Consider the following 20,085-nt stretch of genomic DNA (forward strand, 5'->3'; position numbering starts at 1 on the left):
TTTCCTTTTTACCCCAAACTAAGCTGCCACCCACCTTACTCATACAAGGATAGGATTTCAAATTGCCTGTAAAAGAAAAAAAAGTCTTTTCATCATTCCTTACATTATGCTTGCCATGGAAGTTTCCAACTACGTAAAAAACGTGTTTATCTATAGGTAAAGCAATAAGTTTAATTTGGACAGAATATATACATCAAATACTGTGAGCATGATAGAGAAGACTCACAACCAAAAAAGGATAACAAATCACTTTTGTTTTTAGTAAAGCTGTCAAACAGAAAAATGATCTAAAAATGGCTTATGTTAAAACTGATATACAAGGAGAACAGTAATTATTTTGCACTTTTTTGTAGCTCTGTAGTTTTACATAAGTTTATTCTAAGGAAATGAATTGTGCCAAGTAGAAGTTAGTCTCAATGCTAAATGCATCACTTGAAGTGAAATGAAAGCCTCCTCCCTTTTCCTTGCCAACAGTTGTAATACTCTGCTTTTTATTTATTTTTGTGTACATGTGTTTTTGTTTTTACTGTGGAATTATTTTTAAATGTAATAAGAAGAACTGCTGGTTCAGCACCACTTTTCTTCTTCCTGAAGGTGATTAGCAAACAGAGCTCCCATAGACAGTTCTCAAGGATCAGCCTTCTTTAACGTGACAAAACCTGGGGCAAGAACACAGTTCTTCACAGCTCTTCTCCAGACCAAGCTAGGCTCTCTTCCTGGTCAGCCAGCTGAGGTCACATTAGCAGCTTTTCTTCCCCAACACCTTAATTAGGTACAATTAATCTGTTCACAACGAAGCAGGTCCAGATAGTGGGTTTCGTTGCAATTTGGAGAATTATTATTCTCCATACAACTATGCTTTCTTTGCATACATTAGTGGTGAATTTCAATGCAGAATCATCAGTTAATGAGTATTAAGTTGTCATCACTCAGTCGCCTGCAAAATAAAAGTTTACAATTTTTCATTCAGCAAGGAATAGGAAGCAATAGAAAACTACAATGAATTTTTATCGTTCTGCCCTGTGCTCTCCCATTTCAGGATAGAGCTTTCAACACCTACACTGGGACAATCAAGCAGAAACTGTTTTAGTAATAAGACCTACAGATTTGCATTCCAGCTACTAAGCTTCTGTCCTCACCACACTCTGCAGCATATTACAGTAAAATATATTTATTATGCTCAAGCAGACAAGAATCTCTTAGCTTGCATGGAAAGTCAGACGTGAAACCTGCAGCTGTACCTGGCTGGTTTTCTCATGAACTAGTAAACCCTCAAATGCCCACAGCAACTGCTGGGATACCTGCCATCATCATCTCACTTGCTCCTTTTTGGCAAAGGGGTTTCTTTCTGCCAGAGTACATCAAAAGTATAAGGTTGCATTTCACAAAAGCCTCAGTATATAACAAGGATTCATTACACCAGTTGGGACTAAAAAGGAATTCACAGTCAGCACTATTCCTTCTCCCATAGCCTTGGCTTCCCTACCATGTGCCCACAATCATTCTGTGCACAAGCACAAATTCTCCTGGACTGCCTAGTGACAGTGACAAGAAGCTGCCTATCTTCAGTCACTCACTCAGAGGTTTATTAGGTTTCCTCAGAAACAGAATTCTGTTCTTAGAGTTCCAAACCAGATCAACACCAGATGAGATCTTCATACCTCACCAAGACCAGCTTAAGAAGGACCACAGCTTGGATCTCCAAAGGTTTGAATTTAGTGGCAACCACACATTTAGAAGTGTTTCTGGTATCGTGACAGATTAGCTTGGACTGGTTTGCCTCACAGATACAACATAGCTGTGGAATTAAGCACAGGTCCCTTGCTGAATCACATCCTCTTACTGTCTACTACTTCCCACAGCCTAGTGGAAAAGCTATGTAGAAACAGAAGACTTAAACCCTAAGCTGCAAAGACGTAATATTCTCCTGACTTTTTGGCAACTCCACATTATACTTTGCCATCCTTCTGTCAACTTCCACCAGTTTTTGCATGGTAGCTTTTACATGAGCAAAACACTTAAGGTGTGTTTAAACTTCGAAAAGTTCCCCTTCACCACAAGCAGACTGAAGATCTAACACCAAGTAAAACACGAGAGGGATAACAGAGCCCAAGTACTCCATGGGCAGAATTCTGGGTGCTCCAACATCTGTGAAGCTCCACTTCATAGTGAGAAGCTAGCTGGTGTACTTCTGAGAATAACATTCACCAGAAACACCCTACTAACCTTCTACAGCAACAAATGGATGGCATGGAAGCCTGTTCTTTTCTGTAAGAAACATTGCCACAGTCTTTCAGAAATTCATGTAGATCTGTTACTGGAAACCCACTTTGCTGGTATTTCTGAAAAATAAAGCATGTTATTACAACACATCAGAAATTACTGGGCATTAAGTTTTTTCAAGTCTCCTCTAGAGTACAAAAGTCAAAAAAATAATTTAATGATTTCTTTCATTCATTCAATATATCTATAAGAAAAAAATACAATCCCATCCCAGACACACCATACATGCAGTGGGACCAGAGCAAACTAAAAGTGACATAAAATTCATATTGTCCAGATTCTTTTACATCTAGTTGACTGACTGTGAGAACAAGCAAGCAGTCTTGAATCATGCTTGCATCAATCCTCCCTTGTTCCAGTTAGCTACTGTGCTCACTGTGATTGCCGTAGGTTCATTTTCATTAGGAACAACAATTCTGGATTCCAAAGGCCCCGGCCAGGCAGAGGAAATGCTCTCCAGAACACCAGTTCAGCATACAATATTTTAATATTCTAATCAGTCATCATAATTAGTACCAGATATTATGGTGTTGAGCGATGAACACAAGTAAATACAAAACTGGTCAGAAGTACAACGGAAGACTAATGTTTTACCTTTATAGTGTCATAGGAGTCAGTGATGAGTGCAATAAAAAGGCTGAGGATCATGTATATAAACAGACTAATGAAGGAATAGAGATATAACCGACTGAACACCCACACCAACGTGCTTTTCTGCTGGATTTGAGCAAATGTTGCAAACATATCGTCACCGTTGACCAAAGAAAACAAACACTCAGCCACCGTGTTCAGATCTTCAAACTAGAAAATAATGAGTACAAATACTATTAGAATTTCAATCACTCATCCATATTAAAGGGAATGTGAAAATCATAACTACAAGACAAATATTTCCTCCCCTTACAGTTTAACTCTGCAGAAAAAAAAAAAAGTCAACTGAAGCACTACCATCCTTCTTATTTCCTGCACATTCAAACTGAAACATACATATCAGTAGTAGCCATGCTTATATTCCTACACATTTCTGAGCATTTTACGTTGGCTCTTTTGCCTGTTGAGCATCACAGGCCTATTTATGATCATAAATCTTCTTACATTTGTGTTGTTAATAAGTGACCACCATATAAAATTTAAGTTCTTAAATTTTAACCTATTCTAAACCTGCAGGAAAATAAAAAATAAGGAAAAAACCAGCATAGTTATGATTTCCAACTAAGGTTTTTCAAAGTATCTGAGAATAAGGACTTCTCTCCTCTGTACCTGCCCATCAGGGAAGGCTCTTCCCTTTCCCAGCGCAGGGGGCAGGCTGCCAGCCCAGCACTGGGCTCCGAGTGCTCTGCACAGCGACACACTGCCTTCCAGTGGGGCACAGGGGAAGTGTTCAGAAACAGCAACAGTGACAAAAACCCCTACAGAACTACAGTTGTTTCCCCTGATATCAATCTGTAATATTAGCATGAATTAATATGGAAATAGATAAGCACATTGTTGACTATATTTCCTTCTGCTCAGCTCATCAGTGCACTTGCTACAAGGATTTCAGGGAAGATTTCAGGGAACGGTATTCACTTTGTGATTCTTAAAAGAATTTAGCTTCTATTATGGCAGAGGATCTCACAGCATACAGCATCTCAGAGAAATTAACTACCCTCAATTTAAAACATATGTAGTAGACTGAGCACCTACATTTCAGAGAGAGTTACGAGTTTGATGAGTCCAAACCCTAGGGGTAACAAAAGCTAAAGCAAGCACTTCAGCATGCATCTTTGTTACTGTATATAGGGTGTGTAATCAGAAATCAAGCACAAGAAGCCATGTTTGTCATGAATTCTGAATGTCCATTCATGCATAACATCAGGAACCTGCTTGATTCCCCCCTCCCCCCAAAAAAAGTCAGATACAGCATCCATTATGAAAAGAAAGCAAAATTTAGAGTTGTTTTTGTGTGCATTTTGCAATATATAAAGCTTTACTTCTGTACACAGGTTTCTGAGAAGAGGAACACACCAGGCAAACATTTTGATATCAAGCTTACACAAACAAAACATAATAAAAGAAGCCACAACTTACCCAGACAAAGCAAAGTAAACAGAGAAGACAACCACTCATCCACCTATCTGAGTCAAGATTTAGTGGTTGAAGTTACATGGCACGGAAAAGATTTGGAAAACCAAGTCAGTGGATGTGATACCCAGAAATGCTAAGTGAACTTCATTCCACTTGCACCGGGATTGCCAGAAGAGGGCAACAGAGAACAGAGCAAAGCACCTCTAGCCTCATCCAAACAATACAGACACTCAGATTACAGGTCAGTACAGTTCAGACAGCGAAAGCAAGAATAGTTATTTTGTTAGAAGAAGCAGGTGACAAGAAGTGTATGTGGAAGCAGAAACGCTCCCATGTTATTTTGTGTTGGAGCTTTTAAATAAACAAAAAAAATAAATACCAGAAACAAGCCCTAAATTTATAATTGGGAGCTACATACAGACATTACACAGTTGACCAGAAAAGGAGTAACACTGCTGACATACCTTCTCATGGTAAGGTCCCAATACAATCCAGCCACAGAAAGTATACCCAAGATAAATCATCCCAGCACAACAACAAAACCTCAGCACTTTGGGCAATGAAGCTTGCATAGTTAAAATGAGCACCTACAAAAAGCATGGAGGAAAGGAAAAGAGGTCACAAATTAAAAAAAGACCTGAAAAGGAGTGACAGATGTGAACATATAATTGTTGAATATTTGATTCCAGCCTTACATTGTAGGTTTGAAAATATCCCAGGTATCTGATGACTCCGACCCACACAAATAAAGTTGATGTTCCAAGTAAAATGCTGCAGACATCGTAACTTGTAAGATTCTGAAGGAACCAAAGAGAGCAAGTGGTCAGGTTACCAAGCAAGAAGTATGTCAGCTTGAGAGCTGATCAAGTTTCAGCAGGTCAAACAAACAAAGTAGGACAGTCTGATATCCAAAGGATATTGCTACATCACAAAAATCAGACCATGCTGTGCTGCACTTATTTAGCAAGATGACCCAAGCGCACTAGTGCTGCAAATGGAAGCATATCTACACGGACATTCCTGAAGTTTTTCACATAGCCTGGAAGAACTAAGGCCCTTACTTTAGTTACTATATAGTTGTAAGATCAAATTGAATATATCTTTTTTTTTTTTTTTTTAAATGAGAAAGTTAACATATGCTGTTGTTAGGCCAACAAGCTTTCATTCACTATTTAGTATAATGTGAGCCATCATTTTAATGACAAGTTAGCCTCAGGACCACAGCCTTGTCTGTGCTACAAGGCATTAACAGCTTTGAAGATGTTGCCAGTTGTTTGAAGTGGAACACAATTTTCACTACCAGGACATTTGTAACCAATTCTACTTGCATTCTGCTTGAGCAGATGGCTAGAACTGGTGACAGTAAGTGTGAGATACTCATTTAGTTCACAATTTCCCACCCTCATCTCCCCCCAGCCTCACCATACAACTGGACATTGGTAAGTGCTTCCTCTGAAAGCCACCCTGGGCATTTGCTCTTTGAGCATTAGCACACGTGATGCAGCAGCAGCACACCACCTATTCTGCTTTTCCCAGAATATAAAGTTTTGTGAACATACAAGTTGTTGACACACAGCTCTATTGAAATTTAAAAAAAAAAAAAAAAAAAAAAAAAAAAAAAAAAAAACACACTACTAAGAGCTGCCAGCTGGACAAGACACATTGATTTCAGCAAGCCCAGACGAGGAGGTCAAGGACTAGCAGCCGACACTGATTGTGCCTGCAGTTTGGGCAGGCTGGGACAGCAACAGCTATTTAATAGCTATTTTTCCAGCCCCTGGAGCCAGAGGCCCCTGTTTTATCCAAGGGGATGACTCCTGACTTTCCTGTGCAACATGCACTACCACTGCTTACAGGAATAACATAACCCAGGGATTTTAGTTAGGAACCGTCTACCCACAGGTTCTAAACCAGGGATTAGGGGGTTTAGCACTGTGGAAACTAGATGTTTAAACAGCTTGCAAGGTTTTATTGAATGACACTGGGGAAAGGGGACTGAAAGCAATTAGTAAGAATAGTCCAGCACAGTCTTCATTTTAATAGATTATGCATGCATGTCCTTTTTGATGGATGCAAGAATCCCACCACCACCTTTCTGAGCACTGCTCATATGGAAGAGCAAGCCCAAGAGTTTGATGTGATATACAAAATGATGAACACACATTTTCTCAGGCACAATTTCTCAGGCAACTGCCTGGGTTCCAGTACAGAGGACAATGACATAAGAGAAATAAGAACTAGCAAGAAGCAAACAAGATAACTTAACTATTGTAGCTCACTTTCATTTGTCTCCAAGTTAAAACACATTACACCTGATTGTAATCAAGACACATATTTAACCTGAAAAAACTGAACTCTCACCTTGGCTTTTATTTCCATTTTTAGGATTGACCCAATGATTGTCATCACATCACTGATAATTACTAGGACATACCATCCATTTATGAACTCCAGGCGATCAGCATGACAGACATGACGTTTATATTTCTCCAAGAAGAAGTTCACAAATCTCTATTGACAAGCATTTAGATGTTTAGTTACAGGTCACCTTAGATGAAAAATATGTATGGATGCCCCAGTACTGTAGTAACGCTCAAGATTCACATACCCACTTTTCCCATTGTATTTGCTGGAATAATAGCCTAAAAGTCATTGGCAATAGCAAGAGAAATAAATTGAAAGAAAAAAAATTTAGACCAGTGAAAACCAACTTTCCACAGAACAGCTGACTTCCTAACTGATCCCCACTAACCTAGCCATGGCTTGTTATCCCCTTGTCAACCGCCTTCACAGGAGGTAACTATCCACCCCCAACAGGAATGAGACAAGAATAATTGATAACTACAACTCAAACATGGCTGTAAGGCAAGAGCTCTCACTTCTGACAGAGCCAATGTGGCCTATCTGCTCTCACTTGTTCTTTTTGCTCATAAAAAAAATTACAGTGTCCATACTCCTGGCAGCAGTTTCATAACACCTTTGCTGAATTTTGTAAACCGCACAAGAGTGAGGACAACAAACTACAAAAAGTATATACTGAATAAGATACACAAGTATCTGTGCTTTCATATCATACATATCCTGCATTTATTTTCCAGCTCCCGTAAGCCATATGCTTACGGAGTCTGTGCCAATTAATTGTTACAGACTGTTACACCTCAGGGCCCAGCTTGTGTCTCTGTATCTGCCTTTGGCCCAGAAGAGCCAAGTCTGCTTACACAAGGCTCTACAAGCAGCTCAAGATGAAGTCAGTCTCAGAGTCTGCAAAGGAGGGTAAGCAAGAGCAATCTGACAGTGGGCTGACCAGTGATAATAGAGGGAGAAGGAGGAGCTGAAAAGATCTGTTCCAGTCTCAGAAAGACCAACAAACAGCTAGAATTAAAATATATGCTATGCTTTCTGTTCTCCAGCTACTGTTGGCTTCGAGGGATGTTCATTAAAGTATTAATTTACAATATGACCTGTATGGGACTTCTGTTCTGAAGTCAGTGAAAGAGAGTTCATACTTTTAAGGTGTAAGATGTGTTGGCTGTTAGCAGCTCAAAGACTCGGAAGTATTATTTTGTTTTTGGAGGTTTTGATGGTTTTGTTTGTTTTTATTTTGTATAAGAACCTGAACAACATTAAGTCCTGGATGTGCACCCAAAAATGTGCCCTCTTAGCACCCTCAAGAGATAAAATGAAATATTTCATGTTACAGTACAACACAACAAGAACTAAAACCCATTTCTGCCAGCAACTGTTCATCACACACACTTACACTGTATCTCTTGCTAGAAAGGATGTAAGAGAAAAGCAACATCCTTGCAAGTGATTTGCCAGCCAATACTTCAAAACATCCCATGTCACAAAAACAGCATAAAACATGATAGAGACAAAATAAACATTGAGATTATGAGTACTGTGCTTACTTTTTGTAGCCTCAAGGCAAGAACAATGGATCGTGTGCAGAGGATGAGAGATGCTAAGCAACTTAAGATGACAAATCCATCAAAAACTAGAATATACTGACTGTTTTTCTGGAGAACTGTAAAAAGCCAAGGAAAAGAAAGAGTTAGTCTTCACATCTCTTTGAGCACATATTGTTACAAAATGGTCAGACATATTGCATTTAAACTCTTATCCCATGAAGAAAGAAGATATGAAACTACTCATTTTTGAGTAAGTATGTCTTAAGTACAATTGACCAGAGAATTATATGGGTATCAAGAGTCCTAAGCATGCTTGAGTTTTTCAAAATTAAAACAAGAGGGGGAATATTAATACAGGTGTCCCCTTTTTCCCACTAAGTTCATCTCTCCATCTACATCTGTGCTCCAACAGTGATACAACTACACAGCATAAAAGAAGTGATGTTGATATGAGTCAACATCTGTATCAACTTTAAAACTAACCAACCAAACAACAAAAATCACACCTCATTTCTCATTCCCTGACCTGCAATCAGAAACTTGTCTGACTTTTGCATTGTACTCTTTTCACACACAGATTTAGAAGCCATTCTGTAAACCTAAAACAGATGTTTTATCATCAGTTGTCCCTATCACAACACATAGTTTCACATGTATTTAACTATATGAAATATAGTAAAACACTCTTTACCATTGTAAACAGCACTTCAGCTTTATTGCAAAATTACATGTGGTCCCTCAGCTGGTTATTACATGTAAATAAACTACTCAAGAACAGCTAGCTGAAAGACAGCCACCAATAAATTATTGTAAATAGATGCAAGCCAGAACACACTGTAATATCTCTTTAATAACAGTACCACATGCTATTATCAGAGAAAAGTTGGCTTTGGCCAAAGACAGGCTATTTAACATAATCATTAATTGAGATCCTATGTAGGACACAAAACTATTATTACTCTGACACAGTCCTTTACAGTAAGTCGACATACAGAGGTAGTCACATACTGTTCAGTACAGTGACTATTCCTGTGAAGAAGTCTTTAGTACACAATCCTCAACCATTAGATAAAGCCTTAACAATAGGAAAAAAAAAGTAAATACCATCCCTTGTTCATGCACATCATGAAATTTATCAGTGGGGGAAAAAAATTAAGGAAAAAACAACTCTAAACTCTTCCAGAAATAACATGCTTCAGCTGCTCATAAAGAAACACTTTTGAAAGCTGTAAAAAGGATTGACTCAGGAATATCCCATTGTTAGTACATGAACTGGAATTGTTTGAGAAATCTCAGATCAATAGAACAATTAAAATCTCTAAGAGAAAAATCCACTCTCCTTCCAGATAGAGCCTACTGCTAACACACACCACTGTACAGAGATGCCCGTGTTATCTCAATCTCTTCTGAGAAAGGGGATTATTTCCCAAACACCTAATTACAAAGAGGTAATGAGTTGCATCAGGCAAAGCTTTTTGTTTTCAGAGCAGGGAGTGGGTAGGATGAACAGGACAGGGAAGGTCTTGTTAGACAGACTCACAGAGCAGGTGAAATGACATGAGGAGACGTGTAACACTGCCATTGTGCTATAGAAGTGTACGCTATACTCACCAGAACCAAGTATGTGCCAGTCCTTGCATTCTTGAATATCAGTATCACTATCAAAATAGATTTTGATTTTTCCACTGTGAGCTCTATTATTGAAAGTGATCTGGAAACACAAAAGTATATCAGAAGCAAGACCAGCAAAAATTTATTTCTAAAACAAATTTTGGTAACTGCTTTGACATAATATGAGTCAGTATTTGCTATTTAGGTAAGTTTTAAGAAAGCTGTTACCGTAAACAGTGGTACAGAAATAGTTTGAGAACACATATCTTATAGCATTAAAGGCAGTATTCCAAGGAGCCAAACTTCAAGTTTAACCTTTAGTAGACTAACGATTACTTACCTCCTTCTCAGGCTATGAAGTTAACAGCTGGAAACAACATTGGCCCATGGAAACAGTTTCAGGAACCTTTGGTAAGAAGGGGTAAGGGACAGGACTCAAGTGCTTTTCCCTTCCAGTCTAGATACAAGGATGATGCCTGTGGGCCCTTAAGCTCTTATTATATGTACAGTGTTGGAAGTGCCATACCCCATAGTCACTTACAGTATTTTGAAATGCATAGCAGTCGGGCAATTCACGGGCATGGATTGTTTGTAGGGCAATGCCTTTCAGCTTGAAGGAGATTTCAACCTGTATAAGCCTGAATGTTTTAAAAAGTATATAAATATACACAAATACATGCATATAAAAAGCATAGAAACTGTACAAATCCAAATCCATCATATCCATATGAAAGTGAAAAAAAATGCAAAACCAAATCCCACACTACTTTACCTATAAAACTCAAGATTGAAGAATGAAGAGTTCAACTTCAGTTCAGCCTTTTTACTGGCCAGCTCCTGTGGCTTTAAAACGATACATTCTGCAAAGAGAAGAGGAAAAGATGTAATGCTAAAAATTTCACATAGAAAGCAGCATAAAATTCAGATAATTGGGTTCAATCATAAGTCCTAATCAAGCAAATATTCATACAGAGCCCCAGCTAAGGGATTATGTAAGCAGCTGAGGAGAAGCTGCAGCCAGCTCTCTGCTCTGAGAGGTGGTAAGGACACCCACCTACTGAAGTTCCAGCCTTATCAGCATTCAGAAATCTGCATTTGAACTTTCTGCATGGAACGGAGATGAAAAAACAAACAGGAAAAAAAAACACACAAAACCACAACCCACTAATGACAACAGCTGAATTGTTTCCTATAGTCTACACAGTTGTCATTTTTAGGTAGGTAAGCAAGAGGGAAAGAGGCAAAGAACACATGAGCACCATAGAAAAAAAGCCCTTAGTTTTAAACTTTACTGAATCAGCATTAGAACTTAAATACTCCACAGTTCAAGATACTTTTTAGTGCAACAGTACCATACCTGTTTCAGTAGAAATGTCTATGTTCAGTGTGTCATTGGAAGGAAGCATTGCACCTTTCTTGTATTGTTGTTTACAAATTTTTAAACCTGATCCATCATGTTCATAACCAAGCGTCCCCAAGGAGATGTTCTTTAATTGTTTGTACTAGTTTAAAAGCAAAACAGAACTAGAAGTTAACAGACGCTCCTCTTTCTGCAAGAGACAGTAACTTGCTGTCTCAGAATTACTTGCGTCAATACAACTTTTGCATTAAAAAAAAAAAAAAAAGAAAACCTCTCAACTTGCAGACTATGTGAAAGTAAAGATTTTGGGGCATCTCATGGAAAGCTAAGCAGGGTAAGCAGGGTGCTGGCCACTAATGAGCAGTGTTTGACATCCTGGTTACACAGTGACTAGGTGCCCCATACCTACTGGGCTGCCAGCAAATGATTACCCATGTGCTGTTCAGCAAGCCAGCAGACAAGTTTTAATGAGATGCATGGCAGGGACGTCAATGCAGTCCTGCTACTAACCACACACACTCTGGGGACATCTTATGTATTTAACTCATGAAGGTGTTCATTTTCAAACCACTTGAAACTTTAAGATCTTTGGTTTAAAATTCAGCACAATCTTAAAAAATCCTGGGCTGTATAAATTGAACTCTATCTTGAACTGAGATGTTGGTTGAAACGGTTAAAAGCACAATACTAGGAAAGCTTACGACTTGCATGAGCTGTTTTGGGTTTAGTGTTAGGCCTGGAAACATTAGTAAGTGATTCGCAAAGTTCCACTATTTTTCTACAGCAATCACTCCCCTAAAGTAGTCATCTCACAGCAGGCAGAAGATAAGTGTACCCAGATTATTACTGCCTCCATGAAGAGGTTTAGGTTGGAAGTACATACAGTCTAAGTCACAGGTTTTATGTTTGTCTGTAAAGCCTACCCCAAAATCAAAGCTGCTCCCTGTGACTACAGAACAGTGAAGCCACATATCTACTGTACAGCTAGCAACCAAGGAGCACACACACAGCTTGGGCAGCATCCAAAAGTAATTTAACCTGTCTGCTTTACACAAGCACAGAGGCAACTCAGAGTGTGCCTGTGAAGAAGGCACTTTAGTTTCCACTTACATTAAATACACTGCAAGTCACCTGGAAAGCGTCACTGTGCTAGCCTCTTCATATGTGCTTAAAAACAAGGGCTAGAAATGCAAGCTGATAATGAATGTCAAGTCAAGCATTCTCCACACATGGATCCACTGAAAAAACTCAGTTTCAAGGCTGATCCTATCCTGACCTGCCGCCCACACAGCCCCAGGGCTGGAAGCCAGGTATATGCTCTGACCGTGGAGTCACACCTTGCAGATGTGCACTGGTGATGCTGGCACCTGGGGCACAGCTCCTGCTATGCCTCTCGGCTGCCCAGCAGCAGAGCAGCTCAGTGACAAGCCTATGTGCCAGCCCAGCTCAGCAACAGCACCCAGATTACACAAATTTATCCTTATTAAACAATATGTCTACATTTATACAACACAGACATTTTATGAAGAGACCTTTTCCCGATGCCTGTATCACACATTGGCTCATTCTTGAGGATATAAGCTACTATTTCTCTACTGTCTTCTATCTGGACTTCACCTCAGCATTAGTGCCTACAAAAGAAGGAAAGAGAGAAAGCAAGCAAGGAAGAAAAAAGGACGTTTTGGAGCAGAAATAGTAGCAATATTGAGAACTCAGAAGGAAGACAGAGAAAACTACCTCAGCACTCATTTTAACAGCCAGACTCTTGACCTTGCCCTGCACAGTAGAAGTGTGTTTGGTCTGCTGAGGGCTCTGCTGTAGTGTAGAGGAGATGTCTGAGAAGCAGCAAGCCCTAGAACAAACACACATTTAAAGAGGAGGCATGGCCTCACACCACAGCATCCCCAGATGCTGCCGGGCACAGCTGGCAGTGGGCAGCACTGCTCTGACTGTGTCAGAGCTAACGTCCAGGAAGGGAGGTGGTTTAAAGCCACTTGCTGTTCATCCCACCTGAACTGTTCCTGGGCCTATTGCCATTCTTGAACACAGACAACACGTCCCACTTTACACACACACATCCTCTTTCATCTCATGACTTCTGAATGTATTAAAATTAAACATAAAAATACGTACTGAATTTTCATTCTAGATTTATTCACCCTCCTCCCTCAGTTATAAAGGGGAGGTTCCATAAAATGCCATCCTTAGCCAGGGCCAGTGCCCCTACATTCCTGGGAGTACCGTATTCCCCATTTTGAGGCCTCTGGCACTCACTACAAAGCTGCAATTCAGTATAGCTGTAAGCACAAAATTTTTTGAATACCACACATAGGTATACTCAGGCCCATGGCTCTTCAAAGCAAGACCTAAACAAAGGTTCCAGTTCATGCAAGATGACTGATTTTTCAGGTTTTCTGGATTTCAGTACTATCCACTAACCGAATAAAATTTGTCTTAGATTTATCTCCAGGAGACAAAAATGCAGACATCTACACACAAGCTTCGGAACATCCCACCTAAGTGGATTCACTAAAACAAAGTTGAAATTCAAATAGAGACAGAAAAATAGAGGCTTAGCAGAAGTCTACTAGCTCTATATTCAGCTTCAACACTCTTCATTATGAAGAAATGCACTTACCTGATTAATAACATAAAAAATGCTATCGTAAGCATCCTGCTGTGTATATATGCTGCAGCTGTAGTCATCTTCATCCACACCAGAATAGCCTTTCAGGAAGAGGTGTTTAAAAGCGACAGTGTTTTCCTCTTTGAATGAAACCACCAATTGGTTACTCAGACCAAAGAAGATAAGCTGACAAGAGAAACAGAGTTGTGAGTACTGTTCGAGCAGCAACATTTTGGGAACAGCTCTGAAGCACAATAAATACAAAATAGAAAGGTGCCTGTTACTGTGATCCTGCTACAATAGGAGCAGAGTATCTGCCTCTTTACAATGCTAATGAACACCACAAGAGTACTAAAGTCAAGGTTACCACATGCATGGCAAAAGAAACAGCAAATCAAAGTTTGCTACTGATTCCAAAACTTACAGTGCAACAACTACACTGAGAGCTAGGTCACTGCTGCCTTTTACACACCCAAAACCAGCAGCTCTAACTGAAGTTTGCCAAAAATTTTGCAGAGGGTGCAAGGGGCAGAAGAGCTCACCTAACAGCACAGACTACTACCCCAGAAACGTCCTGCTTTGCTATGGGACAAATTCCAGCAGGTCCTTGGCATGGCACAGAGCTACAGCAAAGCTATGTGGGACCCCAGGGCAACAAAAAGCATCACCTGGGGCCGCAGGTGCTGCTTAAGGAGGCTATAACAAGCAGCAGCAGAAGACAGCAGAGTTATTTCCCAGGATTTGTGCTAACCACCTGTATGGATGCCCCTAGATGCTGAAATCAAGCAGCAGGAGTTTCTTCATGAACATTGTAGCTGGAGCATATCCCAGGCCCCAAATGGCTAACCCTTCATCCCAGGCTTCCATTGTTTACTAATAGTAAATGTGAAACTGTCTCATTACTGCATCAAGTTTCCAAGCCCTGCAAGAAACTGGTAGAAGCAGGGAACTAGACGGAGGGAGAAACTGCAGGGGAACCACAGACTTAGAAGTCCCCCAAAGCAAGCAGGCAGGCTCCCCAACATTCAGGTGTCTTCACTGAAAACAATGGAAGCTGAAAAGCACACCTACTTTTTCCCCTTCACTGGGGCACTTTGTTTGTCCTAGGCAGTAATTGCTTCGATCTGGGCTAGGCTAAAAGGGTGCATGCAGCAGTACTATTTAGAGAAAGACGTTTTGGTTGCACAGCAGAACTGCAGCCAGAACAAAGAAAAAGGAGGTGCCAGTTGTGCCTGTTATGCACAACCTTTCGATTAAAGATATTCATGCTTCTAGCCAAGTTTTAAATCAATTACATCTTCAGTTGGCTACAAAATTGTTAACTGTGCTACAAATGAATCTGCGGCACTCTAGTTAGGAACTCCAGAAGAATAAAAACAAAAACAAACAACAACAACAAATCCACAGGGGTCTTCCAACTGCAATACAGAGAAATCAAAGAGCGGGATTTCCTCAGGGAACTGTCTAGGGGATTTCTGCACAGAGTTGGAGTAAAACTTACTCCCCACGCTGGGACAGATGCCTCTTCTGCTTTTCAGTAAGGCATAGATGTCCAGCTGCTATGCCACACCTAAGGAGCTGCAACAGGAGCCTTGGTGATAGGCTGACATGAGGCAAAAGCAGCTACAAGAAGGCTTAACAACTTCCAGAACATCATTTGGGATCTGTGAAACATACAGACACCTATGAGAATCTGTCTACCTGATATTATCTCCTATTCAAGACTGTCCTGATCCTTCACAGTTTGTTTTCCTTCCCTTGCTGACTACCTGGCAGGTGTCAGAGCAAGGCCGAAGGTCAACCTGAAAGAAGTCTTAGGAATTGATCCAGGAAATCTTTGTGGCCTCAGAAAGCAAAGCAGCAGAGCACCCTTCTGCTCACAGAGGGCTGTGGAGGGACTTGCCAGTCAGCATTTGCCAGTGGATAGTAAGGTAACCAACCACACCATGACAGCAGTGTGTTTAACAGCCTCCTCTTCTCTGCCCCTACCTGTCCAGCTCTCCACAGCCGGTTTGAAATGCATCACTCAGTGACAGAAGCGAGGGGCAAGCCTGATTCCCACAGCCTGATCATCCCCAGACAGACTGCCTAGTGTTTTCACACTGAACACATACATTTGAAGTTACTGACTGGATTTTGAGGACCACTTTTGACATGACCTATTGAAGCAGTGATATTTGAATGCATCAGGAAGCAGAACATGCAGCAGCGCTGTGACACAAGCACTTCTTAAGATGGTGTTGGATTTAGAGGAAGGGATGAGTAATTTGCTGTCTTAGAAACAGCAAATTATCAGGTCAAACACTGCTGCAAAACCTCTAGGAGGCTTTTGTAATTTAGTTTGTTATTCTTCCCCTTCAACATACAGCTTTCATAGTATCTTTTTTTTCTTTATGGACTGAAGCAGGAAGTCAAAGCCAAAGAAGAATACTCAGAGATTGCAGAGAGCAAGACCACATACCTCCTTCTCCTGCATATCATTGCTTTTCTAGGAGTAAAAACAGAAGAAAGGTTACCTGTGTAGTCACCATAAGGATCTTCAAAATCTGCAAAGCCAGTTTCCATGGTATCTGATGTCTTGCTCTGTATTTTTCACATGGGTTCATGAAGTAAAATTTCAAATCCTCTTTTAGAGCCGTCTCTTTTAGGTCTAAATCTGACTGAGCCATCATATTTCTGCCATACAAATAATGTTAATTAGAACCCAACAGAACACTTCAGCAAATGATTGCCTCATATTGCAGTTTCACCTCAGATCTTAAAAGGTCTGCAGTTCCTTTTTAAACTGTAAGATTTAAGAAATATTAACATACAATCACATAATTAAAATCACTCAACCATAACATAATTAAACAGCTATTTCTCAGGAAACATTTGTTAAATAGGACCTGTAAGAGCAATAAGGAGTCTAGTTTTATCTCTCTCTCAAAACTGAAGCTCTGAAGCAAGAAGAGGCCACTGTTCATGCTTCACTGAACAACCCACATTCCACCACCAGAAAAAGGTGTTTTTAAGACTAAACTACCCAAGCAGGCTTTAGAGCGCACTGCCATCATGAGCACACCTCTTTAAGGGCTAAAGTCATACATATTTAAATATTTGAGGAAAACAGAAATAAAATACATTAAAAAAATAGAAGAACAAGCACAGAGGACTGCTGTTGTAGACGTCTTAAACCACTGGAAGTTTCTTCCTCTCAGCTGAACATGGTATTGAAAGCTTTCCCCTTCTCTCAGTCTTTCTAACCTCGTTCTCCGGTGCTGCAGTTGTCAGAGTTTCCCTGCCTCAGACAAAGGTCAGAACCAAGCATGTAACTTTTTTCCCCCCTCCAGTTGTTAAGGCAGAGCAAGCACATCTGAAAGGGCTACATCAGCTGATTATCTGTCCCGTTAACCATCCACAAAACTGCTCCCACCTTCTGAATTTTATAAAGGAAATTTTCTATCAAGGTCAAACCCAAAACCACCAATTCCAAGTTCTCAGATACAGTCTTAGTTCTTCTGTCCCCACCTGTCTGAGGAGTACAGGTATTCCTGCCCGAACTGTAGACCATGAGGTGCATTTGGCTTGCTAGAGCAGGCAAACATGAGAAGCGAGAGCTAAACACAAAGGCAGCGCGGTGCCATTCCTCCATAAGAGGAAGTGAAAATCTATTTCAGCATCAGAATCTCAAAGGTTATCTTTATTACACATTAAATCAATCATTCACAAAGTGGGGGGGGATTTTGGTTTTGAGATAAGGAAAACACAGGAATGGCTTTAAAAGGAAAACTTGTAAAATACATTTCTACTTGGATTTTTAAGAAAAAACAAGTGCCATTAAAATTAGCCCAGTATGAAATACAAACTTGAAAGAAAAAAAAAAAAAAGGAAGAAAAACATATAATGATTATAACTGTGAGTAGTCTCTAAGGAAGGAGATATGTGTGCATTTCAACCCAGCACTGACACCCCAGGAAAGAGCTTCTCCTGTCCCAGCTGCCCACGAACAGGCAGAAGCACCTGTGTGGTACACAATGAACAAGACCTGCCCCAGACTGAATCGAACAGGAGCAGGGAAAGAAAGAGGAAACCGAGCAGGTTTAAGCTGGATCTGATTGATATGTAAAGCATAGAAGTATGACAAAAAGAATCCCAAGATATAAGCAAAATCCTCCCTTAAATTACAAGTAAATCACATCTGAAAGGGCAGATGTTAAACCAAACAGCAAGCTTTCTGAGAAAGACTATTTCCTCAGATATCCGAGTACATACCATGGAAATCACGGTGGTTTTTTTTTGGTTTAGTTTTGTTTTTCCCCCCGAAGCTGCCTCTCAAGCCTGTACAGCTACTCTAGCAGCTCAGAGCTGACTAATACCAGTACTTTCACTTCTACCCAGCCCTCGCTTATCTGCGCTGCGAGGGATCATCTTCAGTGATGCCTTCGGCTTCCTTTGCTAACCAGCTGCAGAAACTCTCAGAAGGAAACTCGGCCACGGAAAGCAGCGCACATTTTGACTTACAGAAGAAGAGGTGAGACTCAAGCCTGCATCACTGCTGGACTTCTGCTTCCAGCAGCCAACAGGCAGGAGTGCTCTGGTGTGATATTTCAGAAATAATGCCCTCAGCAACAGGTAACACACAGCAACTGCTTGCTAACCCGTTAATTTCTAGAATAGATGCAAAGCACCATTCAAATAAGCGGCGTTAAACTGCAGAACTGCAACTTCCAACCAAAATATTAGGAAATAAACGTGAAAAGCGGTGGTTAGAGCACCCTGAGAGACCAGCGGGGGACCGCACGTTGTGAGCATCGCGCGGCTCCGAGCCCCCAGCTCGGGGCACGGTCCCGGCCCCGGGGGCACCGACACAAGCGGGCTGTGCCCAGGGGAGCCGGCACCGCGGCGTTACCTGCCCCGCGGCGGGGACCGACCTCCCACAGCCCAGCTCGGGGGAACACCGGGGGCTGCCCTCGGGGGCTGCCGCCCCAGCCCCAGCCCCGCCGCCTCCCCTCCCCGCCCCGCTCACCCGCTGGCGGCGGCCCGGCCGCCGGGCAGGTACTTGAGGGAGATCTCCATGGGCGGCCCGCGGCGGGGAGGGAGCCGGCGCCGCCTCCCGAGCGGCCGGGGCTGCGCAGCGCCGTCCCGCCGGGCCGCGGCCCCGCTGGCTTTAAGGGGCGCGGGCGGAGGAGGGCGGGCACGTGCCCGAGGCCCGGCGGGACGGGAAGGCTCCGGACGGGGCCGCGGGCCCAGCGGTGCCAGCCCGGCCCCGGTACCCCCCAGCAGAGGCCGGCCCGGCGGCACCTGAGTGCTGGAGAAGCGGTGTTTTGTGACCCTCCAAACGGGGAGGGCTGGCGGGGGCTTCAGCAGTGCAGCCGCGAGGCCCTCACCCGCCTGCACGGCTTCTGCGCTGGTTTTTAATTGGGAAGGTGTGAGCCTAACGGGGAGTGATTTCCCCCTCTTTGCATGCGCACCTGCCCCTTCCCTCAGGGATGTATGGCATGGGCAGCAGTGCCCAGAAGCCCCTATTCCCCTCAGTCTAACTTCATTTTGTGAATACCCAGGAGCTCTGCTAAAAACAAGAAGTTTTTACTGCCCAGCCATATGCAAAACCACGGTACTGGGACGAGCTTCAGGGTCAGCACTGCTGTTACCACGTTTGGCACCCTGCTGCTTGTTTTCATGAGGGAATACCGACTGCAAAAACCTCCACAAAGCAACTCTTACCCCTCCACACCTTCGTGGACAGTGCTTAGAGCCCCGTTTTCTTTCAGAGGGCGTTTCTGAGCACAATGATTTCGTCTGGTGCTTAATTTGCTTATTTGCTCTCCCCACCTACACTTCACAGTGCTATCTGTGCCTGCCTGGTGGCTGTATTGGCATGAAGATAGCGATGTCTCCAGGATGCAGCTTTACATGTGGCACTAGTGTTGTTGATGTTGAGGTCACTGATACTGAGGTCAAGACTTTTTTTTTTTAACTGAGATCGTTGTCTCTACAAGGCTATAGTCAGCACATCATACGTTGACAAGAAATAAGAGTAAAAAGCCTCATCACATGCAACGGCAGCAGCTGTGGGGCTCCTGGCAGAGCTGCCCTTTGTCTTGGTTGCAGCCAGCAGACCAGAAAGCACGGAACCGCCTGGCTGCTTCTCAGGTGAGCCAAGTGCTCTGGCACAGGAGGGTCCTGAACACCAGCAACTGAGCAGGTCATAAATCTGAACAGCAAACACTTGGATTGGCAGCACC

General features: G+C 42.0%; 1 protein-coding gene across 4 annotated transcripts; it reads right to left on the minus strand.

Moving 5' to 3' along the window:
• Window positions 1-234: 234 nt before the first annotated feature.
• Window positions 235-19,157, minus strand: MCOLN2 (mucolipin TRP cation channel 2). Of its 4 annotated transcripts, none has more exons than XM_068690465.1 (14): window positions 18,867-19,157; window positions 16,375-16,534; window positions 13,871-14,044; window positions 11,230-11,374; window positions 10,645-10,732; window positions 10,414-10,510; window positions 9,873-9,972; window positions 8,262-8,377; window positions 6,712-6,861; window positions 5,046-5,147; window positions 4,815-4,937; window positions 2,878-3,084; window positions 2,227-2,342; window positions 235-937 (listed from the first exon to the last, which is right to left on the minus strand). In XM_068690465.1, the coding sequence occupies exons 1-14, from the start codon at window positions 18,914-18,916 to the stop codon at window positions 901-903; spliced, it is 1,665 nt and encodes a 554-aa protein (XP_068546566.1). In that variant the 5' UTR covers window positions 18,917-19,157; the 3' UTR covers window positions 235-900. The 4 variants fall into 4 exon arrangements, with proteins under 4 accessions (XP_068546566.1, XP_068546568.1, XP_068546567.1 ...); XM_068690467.1 differs by lacking the exon at window positions 18,867-19,157 and adding an exon at window positions 18,529-18,822; XM_068690466.1 differs by lacking the exon at window positions 18,867-19,157 and adding an exon at window positions 18,113-18,507.
• Window positions 19,158-20,085: the final 928 nt, after the last annotated feature.

Source organism: Anas acuta, chromosome 8 (genome assembly GCF_963932015.1).
Source record: "Anas acuta chromosome 8, bAnaAcu1.1, whole genome shotgun sequence".
In the NCBI taxonomy this organism is placed as follows: domain Eukaryota; kingdom Metazoa; phylum Chordata; class Aves; order Anseriformes; family Anatidae; genus Anas; species Anas acuta.